The sequence below is a fragment of the Muscardinus avellanarius genome (assembly GCF_963383645.1).
Source record: "Muscardinus avellanarius genome assembly, chromosome: 6".
In the NCBI taxonomy this organism is placed as follows: Eukaryota; Metazoa; Chordata; class Mammalia; order Rodentia; family Gliridae; genus Muscardinus; species Muscardinus avellanarius.
The window spans coordinates 61,528,823-61,556,814 of record NC_137791.1 but is presented as its reverse complement, the minus strand read 5'-3'; the positions used below and the strand labels follow the sequence as shown (position 1 = coordinate 61,556,814).

General features: G+C 33.0%; 1 protein-coding gene across 1 annotated transcript in view; it reads left to right on the top strand.

Annotated features, from left to right (window-relative positions):
- CCSER1 (coiled-coil serine rich protein 1) overlaps window positions 1–27,992 on the top strand; it is a gene marked incomplete at both ends in the record, with an annotated part of 1,182,092 nt that overhangs the window by 350,740 nt on the left and 803,360 nt on the right. The window contains one exon of the mRNA XM_080697948.1: window positions 9,552–9,629. Coding sequence (XP_080554074.1) covers window positions 9,552–9,629 — 78 coding nt within the window. The remainder of the gene's footprint in view (window positions 1–9,551; window positions 9,630–27,992) is intronic.

Sequence of the window (27,992 nt, the reverse complement as noted above, 5' to 3'; positions counted from 1 at the left end):
ATGAGTACATGTTTGTACACACAAGTTTCTTACCCCAATAAGTTGTATGAATATAATGAACCCCCAATAAAAAAAATTAAAAAAAACAAAAAAATAATAAAAAAATAAAAATTACATTGTTAAGATTAGCTTTTTTTCTCCTCCTGTTGTAGTGTATCTGGCATGAAGTAATTGTGCTTTTAATAGTTGAGCTCTAGTTTTAAAGAATTAGCTAGTATGAATTTTACCAATATGATGCAACTATAACAGTTTGTAAGGGCGAAATTCTCTGATTTTTAAAAATTTTTTGTTGATGTATGGTGGTCATACATCTTAATGGAGTACAAGATGGTGGAGTCATACATGCACACATCACCCAATTAGCCCTTACCCAATTCCCACCCAATTTCCTCCCTCTCCCTCTTTTTAATGTTTGACTTAGTGATTTACTTTGTTATGTTTGTTAATGTACATCATGAACATTAGAGAATTTCCCTCTTTCCCCTCTCATCCCCTCAGTTAGGTCGCCTTATTTGCTCATCTATACTATCCCAAAGATATAAGCATCTTTTCCGTAATATAAACATCTAGTTTCCTTTTTAATAACTTTATATTAAATAATCTTACGCTGAGAAATGTGGTTTCTGAGTGGTTTTCTTCACTGAAATGGATGAATTCAAGAAGGTGACCACTCTGAGTTCTTAAGACAAGTTTAGTTTTCATTACTACTAAATAAGTTGAACAAAGCTGGGAAAGTTTATAACCCCAGCACTTGGGAGGCTGAGAGAAGTATTGCAGGTTCAAGAGCAGCCTCAGAAATTTAGAGACCTTGTTTAAAATTAAAATATATATACATTAATTTGGTAATGTCATATATATTTGGTAATGTCACATGCACACACACACACACACACACAAACACACACACACACACACGTGTGTGTGTATGGTTGTACCCTTGGAGTTAGGATGCTCTCGGGTTCAATCCCAAGTACCTAAAAGAAAAAAAAAAAAGGCTGACCAATATCTGGTTAAGTCCTTTATTCATTTAGTTTTGAATTATTTCCACAATCGTTATCCTTGTATAAGTTGAAGTAGTTTAATTTCAGAAACTTCTAAACTAAGAGCCAATTTCTGATTTCTCCCATGCAATCCATTCTGAAGGAATAAGCCAGTTTGCTGCTTTTCAAAAGCACAATAATTTGTGATATTCTGGGGGTCAGTCACAGCTTTAATTTAGTCACAGAATAATAAAGTAAGAGCTAGTAACTGTAATTGTATCAAGAGATGAGAACAGACATGAGAGCAAAACTAACTCAGCAGTGACACAGTTGTCTTTTGGGATATTGTATCTCTCCACTGTCTTGTTTTATTGATAAACAGAGTGTGAGTTTAAAATGATCTTTTACTTCTTTTTCTGTGATTTTTAAAGGATGATCATGAAAGAAAACAGTTTAGCTGTGGATCTATGATATTGGCCTTTTCAGAAAGAAAATAGTAGGAGAACATATCTTCCTAAGTCTCATGTGGATGTGTAAACTGATAGACTCTCAATGCAGACAATTTGATAATGTCATTAAATATTACAACTGAATATATCTTTTAGTCCAGTAATTAACATCTGAAAATTATGCTATAGATAAATGTGCATATAGCATATGATTACTCATTTTAACTTTGTAAGAGCAATAAAACAATGGTTAATTACATTTTGAGAAAGCCATGAAATGGATACTATAAAGCCATGTAAAATTGAAGAACTCATTATACAGAAAAAATGATAATTTCAAAAAGGCAAGTTTGAGAACAGTATAACATAATAGTATCTTATAAGTAAAGGAGATAATAAAATAATGACTATATATATAAGTATATGTGTGTTTGTATATTTTTCAATTATATACATATAACATGTAGAAATTATATCATAAATAAAGTTATATAATAAAAGTTATATAAAATTGATGGATTGTGGATGGCTGGGAACCATTCATAAAAGAGAGTCATTTTCCTGCAAAAAGATGATGAATGTTCTGAATTTTAGAGTATGTGAGCTGGCCAAAAGCAAAATTTAAAATTATGTTATATGAAAATAGTAGTGCTTGCTTCGGCAGCACATATACTAAAATTGGAACAATACAGATAAGATTAGCATGGCCCCATGCGCAAGGATGACACGCAAATTCGTGAAACATTCCATATTTTTTAAAAATGTAAAAATAGGTCTGGGAGTGTAGCCCGGAGGTAGAAGGGCTTCCAGGAACTCCAGTACCACCAAAAAAAAAAAAAAAGAAAAGAAAAAAAAAGAAAAGAAAAAAGAAAAGAAAAAAGAAAATAGTAAAGATAGTTTTATATCCAAGTGGGTTTTTTTTTTACTAAATCTCATAAAACCATAAATTAAAAATATATAATCTGAGTCACCTAAACTTGAGAAAATAACTTTATAAGTCATATGTCTAGCGTATAAATATTATTACTTCCAAGCCTAGGATAGGCTAGAAAAATAACTTTTCAAATATGTCCTTGGACTCAGTCTCCTTTTTGTTTCCTGGATGACTCTGTCGGATTTGCTTCTTAGGATACTCCATGTACATGGTGGCCTCAGGTAATTCAGACAGAAACACATTTTTATGACCTCAGCATCATATATAGCTGAATGAAAGCATCTCTTTCTAAAAATTCCAACACAATCCCCACATATGAGCTTCATTTAAATAATTATTATCTTGTTCTAGTTTGTGTGTGTCTAGCAGAAAACATTGTCTAGGCCTTTATTATATACTCATAGCTATTTCAAGGATATTGGACCAGAAGTTATCAAAACAAATGTGTTGAGACTTTGGGTAAAATCACTCCCCAAAGGAAAAAAAAATGTTGCTAACATAGTAAAATGAGCTGGATGCTGGAACACCAAAACAGCAGCTATGAACTATAAGAAGATATGAAAAAATATTCTAGCATTCTCATTTGAAAGAAATGGGGCCACAAGATGTGATTAGAGCAAAATAATGTTGAACAAAGCCAAAGTGCAAAGAATTACTCCTGATTTATGGACTGAACTCATTTTTTTGTCGTTATTAGTTTGGTTTACTGCTAAAGCAGCAAACAAGTAGTCATGAATGCCACTTAAGGAATGGAGTGAGCAGAACTGGCTTCCCCACGGCTCACCTTTTTCCTGACAGAAAGCTGGGGTCCAGGCCTTCGGTGTTTTGTCCTTGGCAGGATATAACTGGTGAAAACACTCATGAAAACTCATTTCCACCTGCTGGCATATGAGAAATGTCTTTTGCTGTGCCACACTTAGACACTCTGTATTACTCTCCTTACTAAGTTCTTGAGCTTGGCAGTAGAGTTAATCATGACAAAATTAAAATCTAGGAAAGTTTGATATGAGCTTGATACTTGTTGAATGGCTAAAAGGATAAGTTAAGTTTTATGTCTGTAAAAGAAAAATATTAAAAAAATAGTTCATTGATATTACAGAAATAAAAAATTACCTATATACTTTCAGAAATAACATTATTATAGTATCAAAACACTATACTATGTGTGCATGTTCCAATATAATTTTAGAACAATGAGAACATATTCTTAAATTATGTTTGATGCAGTTAGGTGACCATTTAATTACTAGACCTAGAGAATCATTTAAAAATTAAATCATTTTACTTCTACTCTATTTATAGACTAAAAAATTCAGGTTAATTGATCATGTTTTAATTCAAGAAATCCTGATAAACAAAGTTTAATCCCATAAAATAGATATGTTAATTATGGTTTCATAGGAGAAATAATTAATGGATCTGCACTATGGATTTATGGCATTCAGTAAATATTAGTAATGCAAACTCACTGTATCAAGCACCTTACAAATAGGTTAATATATGTGGCTGAAGCTCTTCTTCAATGGTCCTGTATGGAACATAAAAGCAAGCAGAGCCTTTTAACATTCGCTTTACAGAGAGATCTTCAGAGAAGATTAAAGATTCCTTGGTGAAGGTGAATATGCATCCCAATAAAACGGTCTGTCAAATTTTATTTTCATGAAATTTATAAAAGCCCTGATAAAATCTTAGCAGCTAAGAATATGATGACTATCACTATTACAATCCTGAATAACTCAGTTGTATTTCTAGTGAAGAATGTTTTAAAATAAACTTTTGTTTTACATTTGGAGAAAACTTGCAGAGATAATAGAGAGAACATATGTGTATTCTTTAGTCAGTTTTCCCTATTCTTATCCTTCCTAAGCAGAGTACATTGCTTCAGAAACTACTATTGTTGTTATATTTATTGTTAACTCACCTGGACAGTTTATTCAGATTCTTCCCATTTTTCTCAATGTTCATTTTGCAATTCCAAGATGATGCCGTGAGTGGAGCACCACTTTATAATTTGTTGTCATGTCTTCCTAGCTGCAAGGTCTGTGAATGTTTCTCAGGCATTCTTCTTCCTGGATGGCTTTGACCGTCCTGAAGAGCACGCATTACGTTCTTTACAGTCTGTCTCCTAATATGGGGTTTTCTGATGTTTTTCTCCTGATTAGACTGGATTGTTGACTGCGAAAGGAAAATGACGAACATGAATAATACTTCTCATCACATACTGTGCTGTTCCTACTGTCCATGTCCACTTGAAATTTTCTGTATCAAAGTCTAAAGAGTAATAATAATAATAATAATAATAATAATATAACCCTATAGTGATCAAAAGTTTTTAGTCTTTACTGGGACTACGGATAGTGTGTGCATGAAGGAACATTGTGGGATGATGAAAAGGTCCTATCTCTTCATTTTGGGTTTAGTTATGTTATATGTGGGTTCAATGAGAAATGAGAGACTCAAGAGTCCAAGAGAATGTGCCAGTTGAAGCCTTTATTAGCTGGCCAGTGGCAGTAGTACCCTCAGTCTGGAAATCTGACTGGAGGGGCATGCCAACTTGCCCATGGTAGGGGTTTATAAGGGAGAAAATCATAAGCAGGTGATCCATCTGTAATGCTAAAATAAGCACGTAGGTCTACAGAAGCAGACACTTGCTGTTAGCTTATCTGGTATGCAAGGTCATGCTGTTTTGGTCAAGTGCTGGATGATGCCTAGGCTCCAGCTAAGGTCAGACTTTTGGGAGGGATCCTTTGTTTAATCACAAATCACAGGAAATTCAGGTGGGGAGATAGGCCACTATGATTTTATAAGCATGGGCCTATTTAGTACTGTTGCCCAAAAAAGGACAGGACAGAAGGGCTACTGTGATTAAAAATGTGGCCTTTTAAGGGCTTTTGTCTAAGAAAGAGAAGACCTGGCAGGGTGAAAATAATTTCTAAATTATAAAACAATATTATTCTTTGTTTTTTCCAGTTTGCCTCCTTTTTACTTTTGCTTTTACAGTTATATATGTGGATGGATTTGTTAAAAATTACCTAACTATACTCTTTTAAAGTCACATTGTATTACAAACATGTCATATCAATAAAGATGATTTAACATAAAAAGAAAGATGTAGTTTAAATATAGAGTATTTTAGTCAGCTTTATGATACTGAAACAAAATATCTGAAATTATCAACTTAATAAGAGGAAAGATTTATTTTGGCTTACAGTGTTGAAGGTTTCAGTCCATCTCTGAAACATGTGATGGAAAAAACTGCTCACCTAATGACATCTGGGAAGAGAACAAAGGTCCCCAAACCCCCTTCAAGGGCGTGTCCTCATGTGACCTGAAGCTTTTCAACTAGGGCCCACCTTTTAAAGGTTTCACCACTCCACAGGCCACAGGCTAGGGACCAAACCTTTATCACATGGGTCTATGTCTGATATTTATCCAAACCATAGTATAGGGTACCTATATTCTAAAAACATAAATATAAAAGTAATGAATAATTTTTACAAAACTAGACAGGTAGAAAGAATTCTAGAGGACACTATGCACTGAAAGGGTGATATTCACCAGAAATTTCTGAAAGGCTCAGAATCAAATTCTTGTCTAGATTATTTTATTGAACTTGAAGGTCATACTTAACATTAATAATGCTCACTTGGGAGAAAATAAAAAAAACATGTTGATGACATGATATAAGAATAGGAAGGGAAAAGCCTATTTTGTGTGAAATATTTAAAGGGTAAGGAAAATGTTAGATTGATATTATTTATTCACTTCAAGTACTAGAAAGAAGCAGGTTATGTTGGACTTAAAACTAGACATCCGGGTTAAAGATACTTGAAAAATAGTGCTAAGCTTTTTATATTAAAAATGTCTAGTGCAGTTTCCAATGGATAATAAAGAACAAGTGTGTTACATGAAAATTAAGCAGATTCATCATGTTGAAATCTTTGCTGCTTTTACAGAATAGTTTTTTTTTTTTTAATTTTCCCTTGGGATTTCCTTTCACATTATTGTCAACCAAAGATTCGCAAAGTCTTTGAAATAGAAAAAAGGTAGATATAAAACCATAATTCTGGCAAAATATTTTATTAAGAAAATTATGAATATAATATATACTGTCAGTTTTTAAAAACATAAAGAGTAAATTGTGAAGTATTCCATTAATCTATATTTTAATGAAGTATTGCACCAATATTGCTATCTTTGAATGAAAAGACAAATGAATTAAAATTGGAAGAATGGATAAGACTGGCCTCTAAAGGTTTACTATAATTGTATGTAACAGCATAAACATATTGGAATGACACCTAAATTATAGATCACTGAAAAGCAAATGGGAAAAACAATGAGATAGAAATGAAGATAGTTTTATTTGATTTTTTTTGTTTTTTTTTCTGGACTTGATAATTAAGTACAGTTTATCAGATCTTGTCATGTTAGATTGATTTGTTTTTTAAAACATCTATCTCAAGTTTTTCTAAGAGCAATAGAAATAAAGTGTCACATTATAAGATGGATTTGAAAGTTAAAACAAGAACAAAGTTTTCTCTGAGAATGGCATTCAAATAACCAGTGTTACATGGAGAAAGAAGCTGGGAGTCTGCTTTCTAAATTCCTTAGAATTATACACATTTATTTCTGAAAAATTGTGGGAGACCTTAAACCTTTAAAAAGTTCGTTCTGAGACTTGATTTTGAGTTCATTATAATGGAAGTTCAAAAACTTTTATCTGAAAAAATATGTTTTAGGCTTTTAAATTTTCACAGTTGAATGTCACCTCTGTCTGCTCACTATGTGATTTTTAAGGGCATGATACTTTAATAAGCTATGCCAACTATCAATAATGTAGGTAAATATCAGATCATTTCAGCTCTGTACAAACTGTCTTCTGTCACTTGCTTGAATTCTCATGGGAAATCTCATGTTGAGAAAAACAGCTCCAAGAGTCTTGTTTCTCATGATTAATTTTTGTTTTCTGAAAGAAAACTTTCATATGTAAGACTCCTCCAATAAATTAGATGATAAAAAGGCTATGCTTAGTGAGATCAGTCAGTCACAGAAAGTGAAGGGTCATGATTTGTCTCTTATGTAAAGCTAAGGAGTAATTGAGATTCAAAAGGGACTCCAGATAAAAGAGAAGAAATCTCAGTGGATTAATGGAGGAAGGTGAGAGGAATAGGGAGGGAGATTTGATGAAATGAACACTTCAATTGATGCCATGCACATATATAAACTATCAGTGTCAATGTTAATATCATGAACAGCTGAGGGTGGGAGTAGGTTGGAGCCTGGTGGAAACTCAACAAGTGCTGTGTGCAGATACATTTCTTTCACTCTGAACTTCATTATAATATGTGATTGCAATACACCAATGGAAGTACACTAATACAAATAAAATAAAAGTAAGGCCTTATTTCTCTGTGTCATATGGACAAATAGTGAGCGTCAATAACTCAAGATATTTCTGGTTTTGATCAAATAAGTGGACTAGAAGATTTGGATAAATTTGGAAATTAAAGACAGTAACTAACTCACTTCATTTATTTATGTATGTATTTTCCTACTTCCTTTAATATGTTACAAGTACATCTCTGTATGTACTTGTCCTCCTGTAGACATTTTATCTCTACATCCTTGTAATAATTTATAAAATAAATGTGGTATCTGTTAAAAGAATATACTGAGGATCTTATTTCCCATATTTATAGCACTCACTCTTGGTTTCTGAATTAGAAAATGAGAAACAATCCCATCTTAGTGGGTACTTAATATATGTTCAGTTAATTATACATTTTAATCAAATAAATTGTAATAATATTTGAATAGCAGCTCTAAGAAGGTGTAGCAGCTGTAATATCTACGATTCTTTGAATGTGTCTTTTTTGGAACTTAAGTCAACCAAATTACTCTACTTATTTTTCCATCTCATCTCAATCAAGTTTAATTAATTCTTTTGCTTTAAACTTCCCTGAAAAATGTTCTGTATTTTGTGCATGCATATTTTAAACCAAGAAGAAAAATGTAGGCATACATTCTTTTCAATGCTTTATTTGCTTATCTACTTAACTGGAATTCCTCTGAAAGAATGGGTAATGAATATAACAAGGTTGTCTTCTGTTGCTACCTATTATCAGTACCTTTTTCTTGCTGTTAGTAAATTAAGGAGGAACATCTAATGCCTGTGTCTGTTTAAAGGGTGACCTTTTATTCAAGAAGTTTCAACTGATTATATTTTTAAGGAATTAGGACAGCATTAGCAACATTTCAATAATTCCTTTATGTTTCTTTACATCTTTTGTTTTTACATTATTTTGTTTGGCATAATATAAGAAATGATGTAAAACGCCAGGGACTATGAGTATAAAAATTTTTTAAATTTAATATTTTCAGTTTGCACTTGTATAGTAATAGCAGATTTGATTTATATAATAAAAACTGGGTTCAATAATTTAAATCTCACAAAAATGCGTTAAATGTTTGAAAACTACCTGAAAAACATAGAGATAGATAGGTAATCCTTATAGTACTGGTTTAACTTTATAAGAAAAGGTAAATATATGCTAAGCAAAGATGATGGTAAACATCACCCTACTACCAAAAGTAGCCCTTGTCTTTAATGAGATGTACTTAAAATGTACATTAAGAATGATCATATTATTTTTTCAGTTTATTAGAAAATTAAAGGAAATTATTAATACAATTATTTATGAAATATAGAAATAACTAATGAGTCATCATATAATCATGATTTGAATTTTTATATCTGTATTTTTGATAAAAGTGATTGATTTCTAATTTAAGAACAATAAAAATGCCTATAGAAAAATCCCCCATTTTAAAGTAGAAAACTGACCAAGTCATTTATTCATTTAACTAATATTAATCATTTTAAATTTTTATTGGTACATTATAGTCATACATTGTGGTGCATTTTGAAGGATACCTTCCTGTGGACACACAAATCTCTTGGTGTGCTTTCCTGCACCCTCCCTTGCCCCTGCATTCTAGTGACATTGGTAATAATATATTCATAGGCAAAAATGACCTTATTTGATCTTTCTGCTTTCCCACCCTCATTTTCCTCCTTTCCTTCTTCCTGGTTAGATCATCTTTCCCTATTCTAGTGATCTTTCTCTTCATTTCCATGATATCTCCAGAAAAGTCACTCTTTAACACAATGTTGTTTCTTTGCAGAGTACAGACATGAGCCCAGCAAGCAGCACCACCTCCCTTCCTGTCAGTCCTCTTACTGAAGAGCCAGTGCCTTTCAAGGTAAATAATAAAAAAAAAGAATCGGTTTTAATACTTTTAAGATAACAAATATTTAAAGATTTATTTCAAATGTTAAAATCATCATTTTTTGCATTTCTATTTTATTGCTAACTAAAGGTAAAGTGTAGAATATTTTATGAAAGAATTGTTGGACTTAAGATTCAGGAACTTCATTGTAACAGTTTGATTCACATGACTTAGAAGTTGCACATTTTTATATTAATTTAAGTAAGTTTAGAAAGAATCATTTAGCTCTCATCAGTAATTATATTTTCATTATCAATTCTAAGTCAGCAATAATTAATAATACAATCATACAAATATAAAAGTCAACATTAAGACTTGAAGTATGGACTAATTCTCCAAAACACATTCTCTTCAATAAACATTTAAATAAGCATGCAAATAAATATTTAAGTGCTATAACTAGTAGCATTCTTCAATTTGAGATGCTATATAATTTACAAATATGGTGGCACATGCTTGTAATCCCCGCACTTGGGACGGTGAGACAGGAGGATCGCACACGTTCGAAGCCAGCCTCAGCTACTTACTGAGGCTCTTGGCAACTTAGTGAGACCCTGTTTCCAAATAAAATAGAAAATAGGTCTGAGAGTATAGCTTGGAGGTAGAAAGCCTCTTGGATCCACACCCAGTACAGTACCACCAACAAAACAAAACAAAACCAAAACAACAACAACAAAAAAACACAAATATGAAGAGTCTGGGAAATTCTCTAACGTACATGATGTACATTCACAAACATTATCAAAGTCTCTAAGCTAAACATGAGAAGGAGGATGGGGAGGGAATGGGTGGGAATTGGGGAAGGGCTAAATGAGTGATGTGTGCATGTATGCCTCTACCATCTTGTACCTAATTAAGATGTATGACTGTAATGCACCAATAAAAAAAAATTTAAGAAAAACAACAGATGTTTCACTTTAAGTCAAAGCTTGAAATAAAATTACTTTATATTTGTGCCAGGAAAATTGGATATAATTAAGATTACTGTAAATAAGACAGTTCTTAAGAGTAGGAGAAAAAAATCTTAGAAAGTTTTGATGATGTGTTTAAATATAATGTTTTCTATATAATTTGATTTAAAAAGAGATATACAATTTGAGACTCATTATGATTTCTATGCTTGTTCTATTTCCTTACAAAATTGTTACATTATGGAATTTTTAAATTTTCTATACTTGTTTGTTATTGAATTTTATATTGCTTGTGCCTAGTACAGTGGCTGGTTGGAATAAAAATTATATATGACTAGAAGTTCCATTGAGGTACTTTAGTTTTCTGGTTATAGATGTTTAAGTTGCTCTAATGATTTTCTTTCTAACTCATTTTCTTTCCAAATAATATTCAAATACTATACAATATTCTGATGACATTATTAGAATAGTATTTTTATTATACCAACACTTCAAAGTTTAATATGACTTGATACTTCCATCTTAAATGGCATATGGGAAAAATTTATAGAAGAAGCATAAATTTAATAAGAGTTTAATGGAATTCTCAAAGCTTCATCAGAAACCATTTTCTCCTTTTAATATATTGATGATGACTACAGTCCTCAAAATTCAGTACATTTGTTACAAAGGTTTAACAAAGGTCAGATATTTTTGAAAATCTGCTGACATAAAGCTCATATAATTATTCTACTCATATTTTTTGACTTCTCCTAAGAGATCAATATTGTTTTTGAGTTAATGTGTATAAGTGGTTTTTATAAGCAATTAAAACTTTCAAGTGCTTATAATATGTAATATTGGTTTTCAATGGCCAATACACTTATGATCCCTCTTAAATTATTTCTTTTTGGAAAAGAATATTTTTATGTTTTCCCAAAAATATTTTAAAGTGTCTAAAATTTAAATTTGGGTATTCTAAAGTAAAATTTTAACATTTATTATTTTATCTCTAATTTGTAAATTGTCATTATCATTGTATAAACGAGTAATAGAGTACACTTTTTATCTTTCTTTAATGACAACATATTTTGACCAGTATATTAGCAGTATGGTGCATTCTACTGAAACCATTGAAGATGTAAAGAATATGTATTTGTTTGTTTTTTGTGTGTTGGCTTGGCTGGGGATGGCACCAAGAGGCATTCAACCTCCAAGCTCACCCCAGTCCTATTTTTTATTCTTTATTTTTGAAACATGATCTCACTAAGTTACAGAGGGCCTCACTAAGGAGCTGAGGCTGTCAGTGAACCATGATCCTCCGATCTCACACCCCGGGTGGGATTACAAGTGTGCACTACCATGCCTGCTATATAAGTATTCTTATAACCACTTCTAGAAAAATCCAGACACTATAATTCATATGTGTCTACAACTGTCTGGTAAATTATGATATTTGACAAACATGGTTACTAGGAAAAAATGGGTTGTCATTTTTACATATTCTCCAAGAATGTAGCATGGTCTTTCATTTGAGAATAACCCATTTGTCCCCTAAGACACAGTGACATCAGCACCCAAACCCATCACTATCCACCCTGATATTTGACAGGCTAAGCCTCCGAAAGATAAGTGTTAGTGGCTCATTGAGGGACTTGATTTTTTTTTATCCTGAAAAGCAGTTAAGTTACTAAGAGGAAGGTGTTCCCTCCACATTGTTGTCCATTTTAGAAGTACACATAGAACAGTTGCAGGAAGATACCTTGTTTTGTCTTAAGCATCCATCAAAGTTCATGCTTTAAGTATTGTCTTTAGAATAACATTGAGATTAAATTGATTGTAACAGAACCATTTGAAGTACAGAGAAGTAGAATATTATGTTAAATCCTTATTAGGCTTATTACTGTCTTCCCAGTATCTATATCTTTATTCTTGATTGAATGTTAGATGATAAATTCATGATTGTTAAAAATATTCTTTTTTAATTTTTTAATTTTTTCTTTTTTTAATTTTTTATTGGTGCACTGTATTCATACATCATAGTGGAATACAAAATTTGTAGACATACATGCACACATCGCCCAGTCAGCCCCCACTTGATCCCCACCCCATTCCCTCCCCATCCCTCCTTCCTATGCTTGTCTTAGTGGTTGACATCTAGTATTATAGCAATTTATTCAAAATTAAAAATGATAATCTCACATAACACTTTCATTTGTCTGATACCAATCTTTCGATAACTTAAAGATAACATTTCAATATTTCTTTTTACTTTCTTTCTTACCAAAGAATATTTTTTTCTTTTCTTTTTTTTAGGTGAAACTATCATATATTTATATATTTATTTTTCAGAAAAAAAATCTATCCTAATATAGAATATGGACTCTAGATACCCAAAACGATCTCGAAAAAGAACAAAGCTAGAAGATATATATTTTCTGATTTCAAACCATATAAAGCTACAATAATTGAAACAGTGTAGTGCTGTTCTAAAGGCAGATATATAAACCATTGGAGTTAAATAAAAGCCTATAGCTAAATTCTTTCATATATTATCAAGTTATTTTTGACAAGGTTTCCATGAACATTTGGTGGTGGAAATAATAATCTTTTAACTAAATATTGTTGAAAAATCATAATTACATGAAAAAGAATAAAATTGGACCCTTACCTAACACCATATACAAATATTAACTCAAAATAGATAAAAGACCTAAATATAAATCTTAAGACTATAAACTTTCAGAAGAAAATCTGGGTCATTAAACCTCACACCTTTGAAATTGGCAGTGATTTTTTGGATATGATTTCAATGGCACAGGCAACAGAAGAGTATACAAACTCCCTAAAAAATAAAAAAATATATATATATATATATATAAATATATATATATATATATATATATATATATATATATATATTATATCCAAAGACAATGTAAACAGAGTTAAAAGTTACTGATTGAATGGGATAAAATATTTCTAAATGCTATATCTGAAGGTATATTAATATTCCAACTAGAAATACTAAAAATTAACAACAATAAAAGCAAACAATACAATTTAGAGATAGGTAAAAGACTAACATAAGTAATGAATCTCCACAGATAACTAATCTTAGTTGTCTGTTGGATGGAAAATCTTGTTTCTCTGGTTCTGGTGTGTGTTACATATTTCTTCTTTGTAGTTAATCTCTTTGAGTATTTTCTCTAGCTCTGGTTTTGAAGACATAAATTCCTTCAGTTTCTGTTTGTCATGGAAGCTTCTTATTTCCCCATCTAATTTGATAGAAAGTTTTGCTGGGTAGGAAATTTTTGGCTGGATGTTGTTTCTTTCAGAGTTTGGAATATGTTACTCCAAGCCCTTCTGGCTTTCATGACTTGGTTTGGGAAGTCTGGAGTGATTCTAATTGGTTTGCCTCTGAATGTCACTTGGCCTTTTGTTTTTGTTGCCTTTAAGATTCTCTGCTTGGCCTACACATTGGTCATTTTGACAATTATGTGGCGTGGGGATCCTCTTCTCTGATCCTGTCTAAAAAGAGTTCTATAAGTTTCCTGGACCTGTGTATCGACCTCTTGCTCTCTGTTTGGAAAATTTTCTGCTATTACTTCCTTGAAGAGATTGTTGATCTCTTTGGTTTCACCTTCTTTTCCCTCCTCTATTCCAATTATTCTTAGGTTAGCTCTCTTAAAATGGGCCCATATTTCTTCAATGTCAGATTCCTGCTGTTGGATTTTTTTTTCTAAATTAGAAACTATGCGTTCATTTTTGGAGTGATCATCTTCTAGGAGCAAGATTTTATTCTCCATGTGGTGTAATCGGTTGTTTGTACTTTGAATTGAGGCCTTTACTTCATTAATTGTATCCTTTATCTCTTTTTGGCTCTCTCTGAATTCTTTTCGAAGCACCTCTATTATTTCTACAGTTATTTTCCTGATTTTATTTTCTAGAAATCTCTGAATTTCTGTTTTATCGGGTTCTGATGTTGTGGGGTTGTGGACATTCATTGCTCCATTGTAATTCCTCCATCCCATGATTTCGGAAGTTTGTGCCTTCTCTGGGTTCTTCCCTTGGGTCACTGCAACTTCACTTAAGGTGCTCTGGATCTCGAGTCTGTGGTATCTCAGTCCTGTTTTTGTGGTAATAGAGATTGGTTGTTAGCGGGGCTCGTAAGCCCCGCTTTTCTCCGTCGCCATCTTCCTGGAAGTCCTCTGCAACTTTAGAAACTAGGAAAAAAGACAAATTGTGATATGATCTTGACAACATCATCAATTTAATACTTTGCTCAGATTTAGATTTGTGTTTGTGTAAGAAAGAAAGTTTAATGTTATTGTTTTTATATATTGTATTTTTGTCTTAGTATTACAAATAATTTTATACATCCTAGGAAGAGTTCATTATAGTATTTTGCCTTTCTGATCACATTTTTACTTGGCTATCTTCCCACCTATTTACTAATTTTTTTTTGGTGCATTGTTTATTGTTTCATACATCTTAATGGGATGCAGTATGGTGGATACACACATGCACACATCACCCAATTAGCCCTTACCCAATTTCCACCCATTCTCTCCCCCTCCCTCCTTCTCATGTTTGGCTTGGTGATTGATATTGGTATGTTTGTTAAAGTACATCATGTGCATTAGAGAATTTCCCTTTTCCCCCTACCATCCCTTTGGTTAGGTCACCTTATTTGCTCATCTATAGTATCTCCTTCTTCATCTAGAGTTCCTCCTATGACCCATTTTTCCCCCTAGCTTTTGCATATTAAGGTGAGCATCTGACTTCTTATTATTTTGTGACTGACTAATCTCACCTAGCATAATGTCCTCCAGTTCCATCCATTTCCCTGTAAATGATGTAATTGTGTTTTTCCTTATGGCTGAATAAAATTCGATTGTGTACATGTCCATTGTTTTGTAACCCATTCATCAGTTGATGGATATCTTGGCTGGTTCCATAGTTTGGCAATGGTGAATTGTTGATATTTTTTTTTTTTTGGTACTAGGGATGGAACCCAGGGGCTTTACTACCTCTGGGCTATAGTCTCAGACCTATTTTATATTTTATTTGGAAACAGGGTCTCACTAAGTTGCTGAGAGCCTCATTAAGTAGCTGAGGCTGGCTTCTAACCTCAGAGATCCTCCAGTCCCAACTTCCCAAGCATTGGGATTACAAGTGTGCGCTACCACGCCTGGCTCCAATTGTTGATCTTTGATTAATCAAATGATTGAATACCTACAATGGGTTGATAAGACCTTGAAACTCCTATATAAACAATGCAGGTGAAATTTCTTCTTTCACTTTGTCCTCTAGTGAGAAGTAAACAACAAACATAAAGATTAACATATCAGAGAGGGTGGTAGATGTTATAATTAAAATAATGCAGGATTTGGTGAATAGAAAGAGACACTGGAGTGTGTTGCTATTTTAAAAAATGTTCAAAGAAGGTCACTTTGTTCAGGGAATTTTTTTTTTTTTGGTGGTACTGGGGTTCCTGGAAGCCCTTCTACCTCCGGGCTACACTCCCAGACCTATTTTTACATTTTTATTTGGAAACAGGGTCTCCTAAGCAAGTGCGCGTGGCTGGCTTCGAATCTGCGCTATCTTCCTGTCTCTGCCTCCCAAGCACAGGGATTACAAGCGTGCGCCACCTCACGCGGTGCTCAGGGAATATTTTAAGAGAGGTCATAATAAAAAAAAAAAAGAGTTGCTCATATATCTAGGGGAAAATGCTCAAAGACAACAAGTGCTCTTTGAAGCAAGAGAATAGTTTTGCCTACTTGGATGTGGTGGTTCACATTTATAATCCCAGTACTTGAGAGGCTGAGATAAGAGAATTGTAGGATGGACACAAGTGTGTTTTATCTTAGCAAGAGCCTGTTTCCATATAAAAGTAGAAAATAGGGCTGGGGTGCTACTCAGCAACAGAGCACCCCTTAGTTTAATCTTAAGTACCACAAAAAATAAAAATAAAAAAGAGAACAGATGGCCTTTTCCAGATAGAACATGGGGCTGGACCAGAGTGAATTTGAGCACAATAAAATGAGAGATCAGGTCACTGAGAAACCTTATCAGGAACCTTAACAGGCTTTGTTGGCTTACCATTGCCTCAAGATCCACCTGTGATAGGAAACCATTAGGGTGCTTTGAGAAAAAGAATTATATAACAGATTTTATTTTTTAATTACCTTGGCTTCTTTTTCATTATAAGCAATAAGGAGAAATGGTAGGAGAAGGAAATCAAGATTGGAGACTGTGGAGCTTAATTTGGAGTGGTAAAAGTTTAGCGGTAAGAATTGGTTGAAGATTAACTACATTTTGAATGTTGAGACAGCAGGATTTGTTAATGTATCATATGTAGAATATCCTGAAAAAAAACACAAAGATTATTCCTGAAACCAATATTCTTTATATTTTCCTTGTTTTGCCTCATAAAGCTATTTTATGGGGTGATAAATAAGTAAATATTATGATATAGAGATTAATGAAGCTTTGTTTGTTTGATTTTTGTTAGCAGTGAAGCAGAAGCTAATTGTAAGATGGCAGATGATCTTGTCTTTACTAGGACTAATACTCAAATCCCACATTTAATAATAATTAATAATAAACAATAATTTCTAATTATCTGTTTTATCTCTCAAATAACTGAAAAGAACATACTTAAAACAGGACATACATTTCTTTCTTTCTTTTTTTTTTTTGTACTGGGGATTGAATCCAGGGGCACTCTACTTCTGAGCTACATCCTCATCCCTTTTTATATTTTGTTTGAAACAGTGTCTTACTAGGTTGCTGAGACTGGTCTTAAACTTTTGTTCCTCCTTTTTCAGCCTCACAAGTAATAAGGTTACAGGTGTACACCACTATGCCCAGCTTAAGGTATAACATGTTTTGAGGTGGGTTCTGATATATCAATAATTATGGGTGAGAAATACAGTTCATTAATACTTAGTAGAAGAAATATGAAGGCAACAGTAAAAATTTTCAAGGAATACTTGAGGGATTTTGAGTATCAAATCACTCTATTCATATATATTTCAGTGAATCAAGTGAGATTAGTCAATCACAAAAAAGAAGAAATTGGATGCCTTCCCTATTATGTGAAGGCGAGGGAGAAATGGTTAACAGGAAGAACTCTAGATGAAGAAGGAAATCTGATAGAGAAGGAAATAAGGCAATCTAACTGAGAGGATTGGAGGGGGGAAGAGGAAAACTCTAAAGCACATTATGTTCTTAAACATCAATGTTAATCAGTGAATAAATTTATATAAATCTCTTAGTTTTTCTGATGCTATAACAGAATATTGAATACTGGGTAAAAAGTATAAGTTTATTTAGCTTATAGTTCTGTGGGCTGGGAAGTCCAAGAGTGTGGTACTATGTCATAACATGGCAGACAGGTAAGGAATCACAGTTGGGACACAGGGAAGACGAACTCAATGTCATCACATCCCTCACAGCCTAATCATTGCTCAAAAGTCCCACCTCTTACTATTATCACAATGGCAGTTAAATTTCAACTTGAGTTTTAGAGGGGACTGTTATAGCAGGTATGAAAATACAATTAAATAATAAAAAGTTATCTGTATATTACTCTAATGGAAATACATTTTCAGGGGGCTATATTTTCTATAATATGGCCATTTTTTTTTTGGTGGTACTGGGGTTCCTGGAAGCCCTTTTACCTCGGGCTATACTCCCAGACCTATTTTATATTTTTTTATTTGGAAACAGGGTCTCTTAAGCCAGCGAGGCTGGCTCCAAACAAGCATGATCCTCCTGTCTCCACCTCCCAAGCGCAGGGATTACAAGTGTGCGCAACAACACCTGGCATAATATGGCCATTTTAAGCAATTGCTTTTGATTAGTTAAAATAAAAGGATGAATTCCATTCTGCTATTCTGTGTAAGAAACATTTCAAAACTTTTTAATAAAAATTAGCCATCAGGGAGATGCAAATCAAAACAACACGAAGATTCCATCTAACCCCAATCAGAGTGGCAAGCATAAAGAAATCAAATAACAACAAATGCTGGTGAGGATGTGGAGAAAGAGGAACTCTTTTACACTGTTGGTGGGAGTACAAACTAGTTCAGCTGCTATAAAGATCAGTGTGGAGATTTCTTAAAAATTGGGAATGGATCCACCATATGATCTGGCTATACCACTCCTGTGTATTTTTCCAAAGGGCTTGAAATCAGAGAACTATAGTAACATATGCATACCTATGTTCATAGCAGCACAATTTGTAATGGCCAAAATATGGAACCAACCTAGGTCTCCATCAACAGTTGAATGGATTGCAAAATTATGGGAAATACACACAATGGAATCCTATTCCGCTATAAAGAAGAACACAATCTTGCATTCACAAGAATATGAAAAGACCTGGAGAACATTATGTCAAGTGAGATCAGCCAGGCACAGAAAGAGCAGGGACATGTGTTCTCTCTAGTAGGCCAAAACTAGGGCTTATTAGGAATACCAGAGGGACTCCAAATAATGGAGGGGAAACCTCAGCAAAGCTAGAATGGAAGGATGGGAGAGGAAGAAGGCTGAAGTAGATTAATGGAGGAGCTACATTTGAATATGTGTAAATGTATGAATATACCATGGTTAAACTGGACACTCATTGTTGGGAGGGGGAAGAGGAATGGGGTGGAGGGAGAGGTTGCCAAGCAAAGTCTAAATGAATACCATTTTCAATATGTTCTACATATAAATAAGATTTTTTAAAATGACAATTCTGTAGGTTGATTGAAGTCATATGGGTAGATTTTAAAATAGGAAAAGTCAGACACAGGATGATTATGCAGTCAGCTGAAAGACTGAGTGAAGTAAATATTGAAGATGCCTCCTTCAATCTCAAGTCCAGTACTTGGTTATGTGACTGGAACTACTGGATATTTGCCGTCTCCATCTCTCCCCATTCACTCTCTTCTCCCCTCATTTGAGTCACCTCCAGGGATTAGCTTGGGTATTTGCATAGGATGGTCATTTGAGAGTAATCAGATTTGCTACATGGTAGCTGATGTCCTCCACTGTCAATGTTCTAAGAGAAGAAAAAGTCCAAGCTAATTAGGACTGGACCAGAAATACACACCTTTCTCTTTTTCATCCTCTTTTGCTTGTTTAAGAAATCATAGTGTGTCAGTAACCTCTAATACTATTTCTAAAGAGATTTGTAAGAAGACTCAAAGAACTCACTGAAGACCACACAGCTCTCTTGCCTTCAATGAAGATTCAGTAACATAAATGTGATGTTTCAGCTCAGTAAAGCACCAAGGGCTTTTATTTTGGGCTAGTCACATAGGAACAGGAACTCTGTTTCTAGCATGTACTCTTTTTTTTTTTTTTTTTCGGGTCTGGGGATGGAATCCATGGGCATTTGACCTCAGAGCTATACCCCTTACCCTATTTTTTATTCTTTATTTTGAAACAGGGTCTCACTAAGTTGCGGAGTGCCTCACTTAGTAGCTGAGGCTATCTGCGAACCGTGATCCTCCAATCTCAGCCTCCCGAATACTAGGATTACAAGCATGCACCACCACGCCCGGCTAGCATGTACCCTTTAACCAACAACTCCTAACTGCAACTTTCCAGAAAGAAATCAGGTGTTCAAGATAGAACATACACTTTATCTAAAGAACTTGGGAACAGTGAGTTCCTCTCAACATTTATGGAAATATTTTAAATGTGGGGCACTGGTTACCAGACAAGTTATGAGCCTGTAGCTTACCTTGCAAACAAGCCTAAGAACAGTATATTAAGTTGCTAGGGTTGCCGTAGCAAAGTACAGGATACTAGGTGGTTTAAAAAATACATTTTTGTATTCTTAGATATCCGGAAGCTAAATATTCCAGATCAGTGTTGGCACCTTTGGTTTTTCCTGAGACTCCCCTCCTTGGCTTGTGGAAGGCCACATTCTTGCTGCATTTCACATGCCCCTTTCCTCTGGGATATGTACCACTGACATTTCTTCCTCTTATAATGACACCAGTTCTGTTAGGTTAGAGCCTCATTCCAACAGCCTCATTTTAAGTTAATCCCTTCTTTAAAGCTCTTATCTCCAAATATGGTTGCTTTTGGAGATACTAAGGATTGAGGCCTATGAATTTTGGGGGAGCACAATTTAACTTGCAATGAATAGACAGACTCAGACCTGTGTGAATTCTTTTCTGCACGTCTGGATAACTTTAAGGACAGAGGATATAATTTAGTCAGGAATTACAACTTGTCACAAACTTTCAATACCTAATATTCTTTTAGTAAGTCAGTTTTCAATGTGATTAAATTTTCAGTGAGGTGTGAAAATTTTTGATTTGAAGAAATGTGAAAAGAAATGAGTTTACTTTTATATTTATTCATCAATGTACTCACTTGCATATATTTTTCAATGTAATTTTAATTTTCATTAGTTTTAGAAATCTCATCAAACTTGAATAAACTTAATGTCCTTCATATCTTGATGTTGAGATTACTGAACAGTATTTCACTAAATTTATGTTTTAAACACTAAGTGTAAAATTTAAATTGAAATAGCAACTACTAAATAATATTTTAATGTTTTCATAGTGTGATATCAAATTAATTCTTTTCTTTCTGGATCTGTCAAGATAAATCTAGGATGAATATTTTATTTATTACTTGACCTTTGCAGACATTATTATTGTTCCATAATGATACTCAGATAGTAAGAAAAATAAGCATTCTATATCCTAGTGAGAATAATAAAATATTACATAAATTAGAGCCAAAATGGATTGTATTTAATTTGTGCAAAAAGATATGCAATATCTCTCAGACAAAGTAGACCTCAGGGGAAAAGATTTTAATGGGAAAAGTAAGCAAATACTTTCCCCTTGCCTACCAACTTCACATTACTGTCCAAATTTGTCTCACACACTGTTAAAATGATTTCAGGAAGGTATGCACTAGATAAAGAACTTGTCAACATTAGTGCATGCTAAAAGTAATGACATCCATCTCCATCTCTCACATTATTTTTTTCTCTTTAAATTTAAACCTCAATGAGTTTCATCATCTCTGTCTAGGTTTCTTAGGTTTATCCTAATTTGTTTTGAGTTCTCCAAGTATACTACAGAAAGAAAACACTCTTTGTAAAAGCTTTATTTTGTCATGCTTTGAGAAACTGGAATTTATTTTATCTGTTTACTCTAGACACATAGTCTCTGATAAATTTAGTGGATAACATTTATTGTGCATATGTTAAAAGATATCACAGCATTTAGTTCAAGGATCTATTTTCTCTATCATGGTGCTAAACAGAACCTAAGATGACTACAAGTTTCATAGATTCATAAGGCCTTCCATAATGGTCTAAACAAGAATTTTATAGTAAAAGCTAGAATAGTGTGGTGGATTTCAGGTAGAAAAAATGAGTAGCTAGCCGGGCGTGGTGGCGCACGCTTGTAATCCCCGCGCTTGGGAGGCGGAGACAGGAGGATCGCGCAGGTTCGAAGCCAGCTTCACTGGCTTAGGAGACCCTGTTTCCAAAAAATAAAATAGGTCTGGGAGTGTAGCCCTGAGGGAGAAGGGCTTCCAGGAACCCCAGCACCACCAAAAAAAAAAAAAAAAAAAAAAAGAAGAAGAAAAGAAAAAATGAGTGGCTATTTCTTGACTCATTTGAATATAATGAACAGGATATTGAACTACTGCTAACAAACTTTTAAAGCTAATAAACTCCTTGAAAATTGGAGAAATAAAAATAACGACATGATTTTCTTAAATCAAAATTATTACAAAAAGACCTTAGTCATTCATTATAACCTCACTCTTGGTCTGGGAATTGACTTCAGAATAGAATGTTATACGAAACATTTGTTCTGTCTGCCAAAGAGATTCCAGGAAAATGCTATTTAGAAACACTTGAAGTCAACATGTGCACATATGGCTAGTGCTCAGTTCCTCAGCATCTGTTGCTCCCAAAAAGAATCTGATCTGAGATAATAGCAGAGGTGGCAGTCATTGGTGTACACGCCAATATAATAAGATCCTTTAACATTTAATGCAGGCATCAGACATTGGAATTTGTTTGGGAGTAACATTTATCTTTGTGAGGTAATAGCATTATTATCAATGTTAATTAATGTAATGTTTGCATTTGGAGGGCATTTAGAATTCTTATTTTATCACTGCCATTTCATGTAAATGCCAAGTCACCTTCTTTATTTTTTTACATTATCCTAATATTACTTCAGAGTTACATGTAATTGTAAAGAATACTAAAGGTGAGAGACACTGTAACATTTTTTTTCAAATAAGGATTTATCAACAAAGATAAAGTTCAAAGACAATGACTTATTATTAACATGCCCATTTAAGGTAGAAGAGGAATATGAGAAGCTATCAAATATGGACTTATTCTGAGTTTATCTGGAAATGAATTCTGTCTGTTGTATCTTGTAATTGTTTAGTTAATTAACACATGGATTATAGAAATTGAGTCATTGTTCTGATATGATCACTTTTGTGAAATTACTTATCAATGTTCTGTAATGCATATGCTAGACTAAAAGTTTGTGCCATCTCCAAAATAAGATATTGAAAATTTTACCTCCAGCGTGATGGTATGATATGGTATTATGAGGTGGGACTTTTGTTGTGGGATTAGGTCATGATGACAGCGATCTCCTCGCCATGAGGATTGGTGCACTTGTCAAAAAGATCTTGGAGAATTCTCTTTCTACCATGTGAAAATTCATAAAGATTTTATCTGTGAACAAATAAGTAGACACTAACAAACCCTGAACTTGGAGCATCTTAATCTTCCACAACTGTAACAAATAATATTTTTGTTTATAAGTCACTTAGTCTATGGTATTCTGTTATATTAGCCAGAATAGGCTAAAATGACATATCTGAAACCATAAAGTAAAATGTTGAAGGAATTGAGTGCATTTAATTTTACCTATGTTATTTATTTATTTATTTATTGTTGTAATATATTTTATTGGTGCATTGTAGTCAAACATTACAGTGGAATACAAGACTTGTGAGGGTATACAAGCATATATCATCCAATTAACCCTTATGCTGTCCCCGTCCCACTCCCTTCCCCTCCCTCAATCCCAAGCTTGATTTGGTGATTAACTTTGATACATTTGTTTATGTACATCATGTGTTTTAAAGAGATATATGTGGAGTAATTTAGAAATGTATATATTAATGGATGTATTTCCCTTGGCAACTACATAATGTTGAAAGAATATTAGACCTAAATTCTTTAAGGCAGTAGGTCTTCATTGCTTTATTGTATGAAATTATTAATCAGTCATGATGACAACTGCAGTAAGATGAGTAAAATAAGCAAATGTTCTTCAAAATTTTGCATTTATTATAAATTTAAAATTTCTTCACTGCAGTTTTATTCCACATGTAAGCAATTAGCAGAGATTCTATTATATAGAAATTCTATTAAGCAAAATCAAATATTGATGACAAAAATTAAAAGTTGAAATGTAATTATAATAAGATTCTACTTAGTTTTGCCCATAGTAAAGAGATCCTTAATAGTGCAGAGAAATAAACATCATGCATTCCATAAAACAGAAAAAATATGCATAATGTTTTGACAGAAACTTGCTTTTATCCTTTTGGGTTGTAGCTGATACATAGCATGGACAATTAGACAGTCAACAATCAACAGATGGATGACTATAATCAATAGCCTAATAGCAATAATTTAGAAAATAATTACAACTTGAATACTGTGAATAGCCACTGATGTCAGATTCTCAGCTGAGGAATTCTCAGTTATCTTCCAAGGTCTTAAATTATATTATCAGCAGTTTATGTTTTCTACCTGGCATGTCCTCTTTTTCTAGGGTAATCTCTTTTACCTTAATAAATCTGATATTATCATTTATGATATGTGAAAATCACTGATAATGTCGGCTAAACATGTTATATTAAAATAGTGTTGTATATAAATATTAAGAAAAAAATTTATTTTAAGAGTAGTAATTGGAAGGCTGAGACAGGAGAATCATAGGTTTGAGGATTTAGTGAGATCCTCATCAATTTAATGAGATTCTAATGCAAATAAAAATATCAAAGGCTGGGGAAGAATGCCACTCTGTTTAATAAATTCAGACTATAAAAATTTTTTCCAAACCCCAAAATGGTGATTATAACTATGATTGTTTTGTTGTTTTGCATTTTAAAACACTGTGATTTCTCCAGATTCATCCAAATAGTCCACAAGAAAGTTACCATTTTAAAATTTGCTAATAAGTTGCCTAAATTTTATCTACATACTTAATTATCTTTGATATTGACATCATTGGAGAAAAGGGAGAGGCAAAATTCTGCCTACCAGAGTCAGCAATATCTTTATTGTATATCATCCATATACACATATTCCATAATATATATTTCATAAGGTTTCTCATTTATTGTTGACCAAGGAACTTTGTTCCATTCATAAATATTTAAATATTTTCAATGTATATTAATTCCCCCTTAATTATTAAATGGTAATTATGCTAGCGAAAGAGAGGAATTTCCATTTTGGTGATATACATAAGCTATATCCTTTATCTGTGATATACCATTGTTCTATCTCTGTCTGGCAAATTTCAACCTCCCCCCCCCACTTAATGCACAAGTAAATGTCAATGTCTGCATTGAAATTTCTCCCTAAAATTCCCATAAAACATTAATCAAATTTCTATTATGGTACATAAAATTATATTATAACTGCATTTATTTAAAATTGTTCCTAATAAGACAGATCTACATGATCTAGGGGGGATGGGACAGGGTTTGACCTTGCCCTTTATGAAAGGAGACACCTTACCCCACCTTGCTAGGGGAGGCACCATATAGGGACGTTCACTATGTCAGAGACACGCAAACAAGATGGAGGTCATGGGTATAAAAAGTCTGGTCCACGTGTAAGCCCTTTGGTGTACTCATTCGAGTCATCCCCTCATGCCATCTTGGCATGGGGCTGTACTTCTATTTTCTGTATTTCTATCTTTCTAATAAACTTCTTTACATCTTAAAAAAATAAAATTGTTACTAATAGATGTAGATGTTCTTAAAGGCAGATATATTTATATTATTTGTGTTTTTATTTCAGTGTCTAGTATAAAACCAGATCATGATATACTGTTCATAGATGAATGAGGGTTATTATACAAAAATGAATGAATGAATGAATGATGAAAAGCAATTACTTTTCAAGTGTTTTCCTCTCCAACACAACATTAAATTTGCCATTATAAACTGAGGGTTATTCAACTTACCAGGCAATGAATGTGATTCATCACATAAATAGGATTAAGGACAAAAATTTTATGATCTCAATAGATACAGAAAAATTATTTGACAAAATCCAAAACCCATTCAGATTAAAAACACTGATAAAATTAGGGGTAGAAGGAATTTACCTCAATATAATAAAAGTAATATGTGACAACTCTAAAGCCTACATCAGACTGAATGGGAGAAAGCTGAAAATATTTCCTCTAAAATTAGGAACAAGACAAGGATTGCCCATTATCACCACTCCTATCCAACATACTACTTAAAATCTTAGAGCAATTAGTCAAAAGAGGGAATAAAAAGTGATATAAAATTATCTGGTTGCAGATGACATTATCCTATTTAGAATACCAAAAACGAAGACTTGTAGAGTTAATACACAAATTCAGTGATATAAGCTAAAATAAAGTAATAGAACTTACAAAGCTATACAAGTAGTTTCTGCCTACCAAATTTCCTCCAGTTTATCCCTGCTACCCCTTTTTCCTGCTACCCCTGGCATGGCTAAGCGAATCCTAGTAAATGATCTGTTTTGAAATTTTGACTTATGCAGGAAATAGAGTATCGAGTTTCTCTTGTTCATTGTCATTATCTTATCTTGTGTTCTGGAAATTTGGCTCCTGTCTTGGCTAATAAATAAATTTGATAACTAATGCCAAGGGGACAGCTACATTACTATCAATAGCACATTGGGTTTATAGATATTTCCTTTCTTGAGTTTTTTTCCATTGTTAAGCATTGAAATTTTAGATAATGTCTCATTTCTCTAAATTGGAATCCTGAAGCTGTCTGCTTCTTCATAGTATTAACTTGAAATGCAGTGGATTATCGTCTCACTGTCTAGATAAGGAAATTGAAGCTTAGAATAGTTAAGCAATCAAACAGGAAAGTACAGTGAGCTAAAGTTTCAACTTAGGTGTTTAAAATTTTAGATTGTGATTTTTAACTACAGAGTCTGCAGTGATTTTCTTTTATATAACCAAAGCAAATAAATCAAAGAAGAAAGAATGAAGAAAAAATGTAAGAAAGCATCATTCTGTTAAATTTATTATGATTATAATACTACTAAATTATATATATATATATATAGGCTTAGAGTCTCATATATATTTATGTAGACATAAATTAAATATGACATATGTCAAGATACAATATGATATATATAATAAGCATTTATTTATAGATAGACATATGACAATATGTCATATTATATTTATATTTATAGGTAGACACGATATTATTTTGATATTATATATAGGAATAAATGTATGTCTAAATAAGTTTACATATATAGAGATAAAGAAAGAAATGTAAGAGAGAAGTGGATTTTATATTCATACTTGAGAAAACTTTGAAGACTAATTTTTTTGTGTGTGTGGTACTGGGGGTTAAACCCAGAGGCTTTCCACCTCTGGGCTTTGCTCCCAGACCAATTTTATATTTTATTTGGAAACGGTTTCACTAAATTGCTGAGAGCCTCACTCAGTAGCTGAGGCTGGTTTCAAACCTGTGCGATCCTCCTGTCTCAGCCTCCCAAGCGCGGGGATTACAAGCGTGTGCCACCACACCCAGCTAAGACTAATTCTATATTAAGGTTAAGCTGGTCATAGAACACATAAATGTAAAGTATCGTCCACAGTAAATATTCAGTTTTATCTGAATGTTGGTAAAGGATGTGCTCTTATTGGCTTAATTTGGCAGTAAACCAATGGTAATTGACATGAAATTTGTTTTGACTCATTTTTCTTTGTCAGACACCATTCATTTAGTGTTTAAAAGAGATCAGGTTAAAATTTCAAACTGACACTTATTTCAAATGTGTCTGAATACAGCATTAACTTCATATTAGAAAAGTACCAGAACTTTGTTAGTAATTTTTTTGTATTATTGGAGATCTGCTGAAACTAACTTGCTTTCACTGTACTTTATTTACTACATGCAAAGTTTTCAGAAAACTTTAATGAAGTTCTGAAAAAACTGGTGCATAAACTCAGATATGTAAATCGATTCACATGTTTCTCTAAAATTGTCTCTAAGAGATATACACATATAAAGAAGTGAGACAAATTTCCATAAGCAGAATGGTTTAACATCATTACTTTACAATCTTATAAGTTAGTTTTAGAGCTCTAGTCAAAAGTACTGAATATGA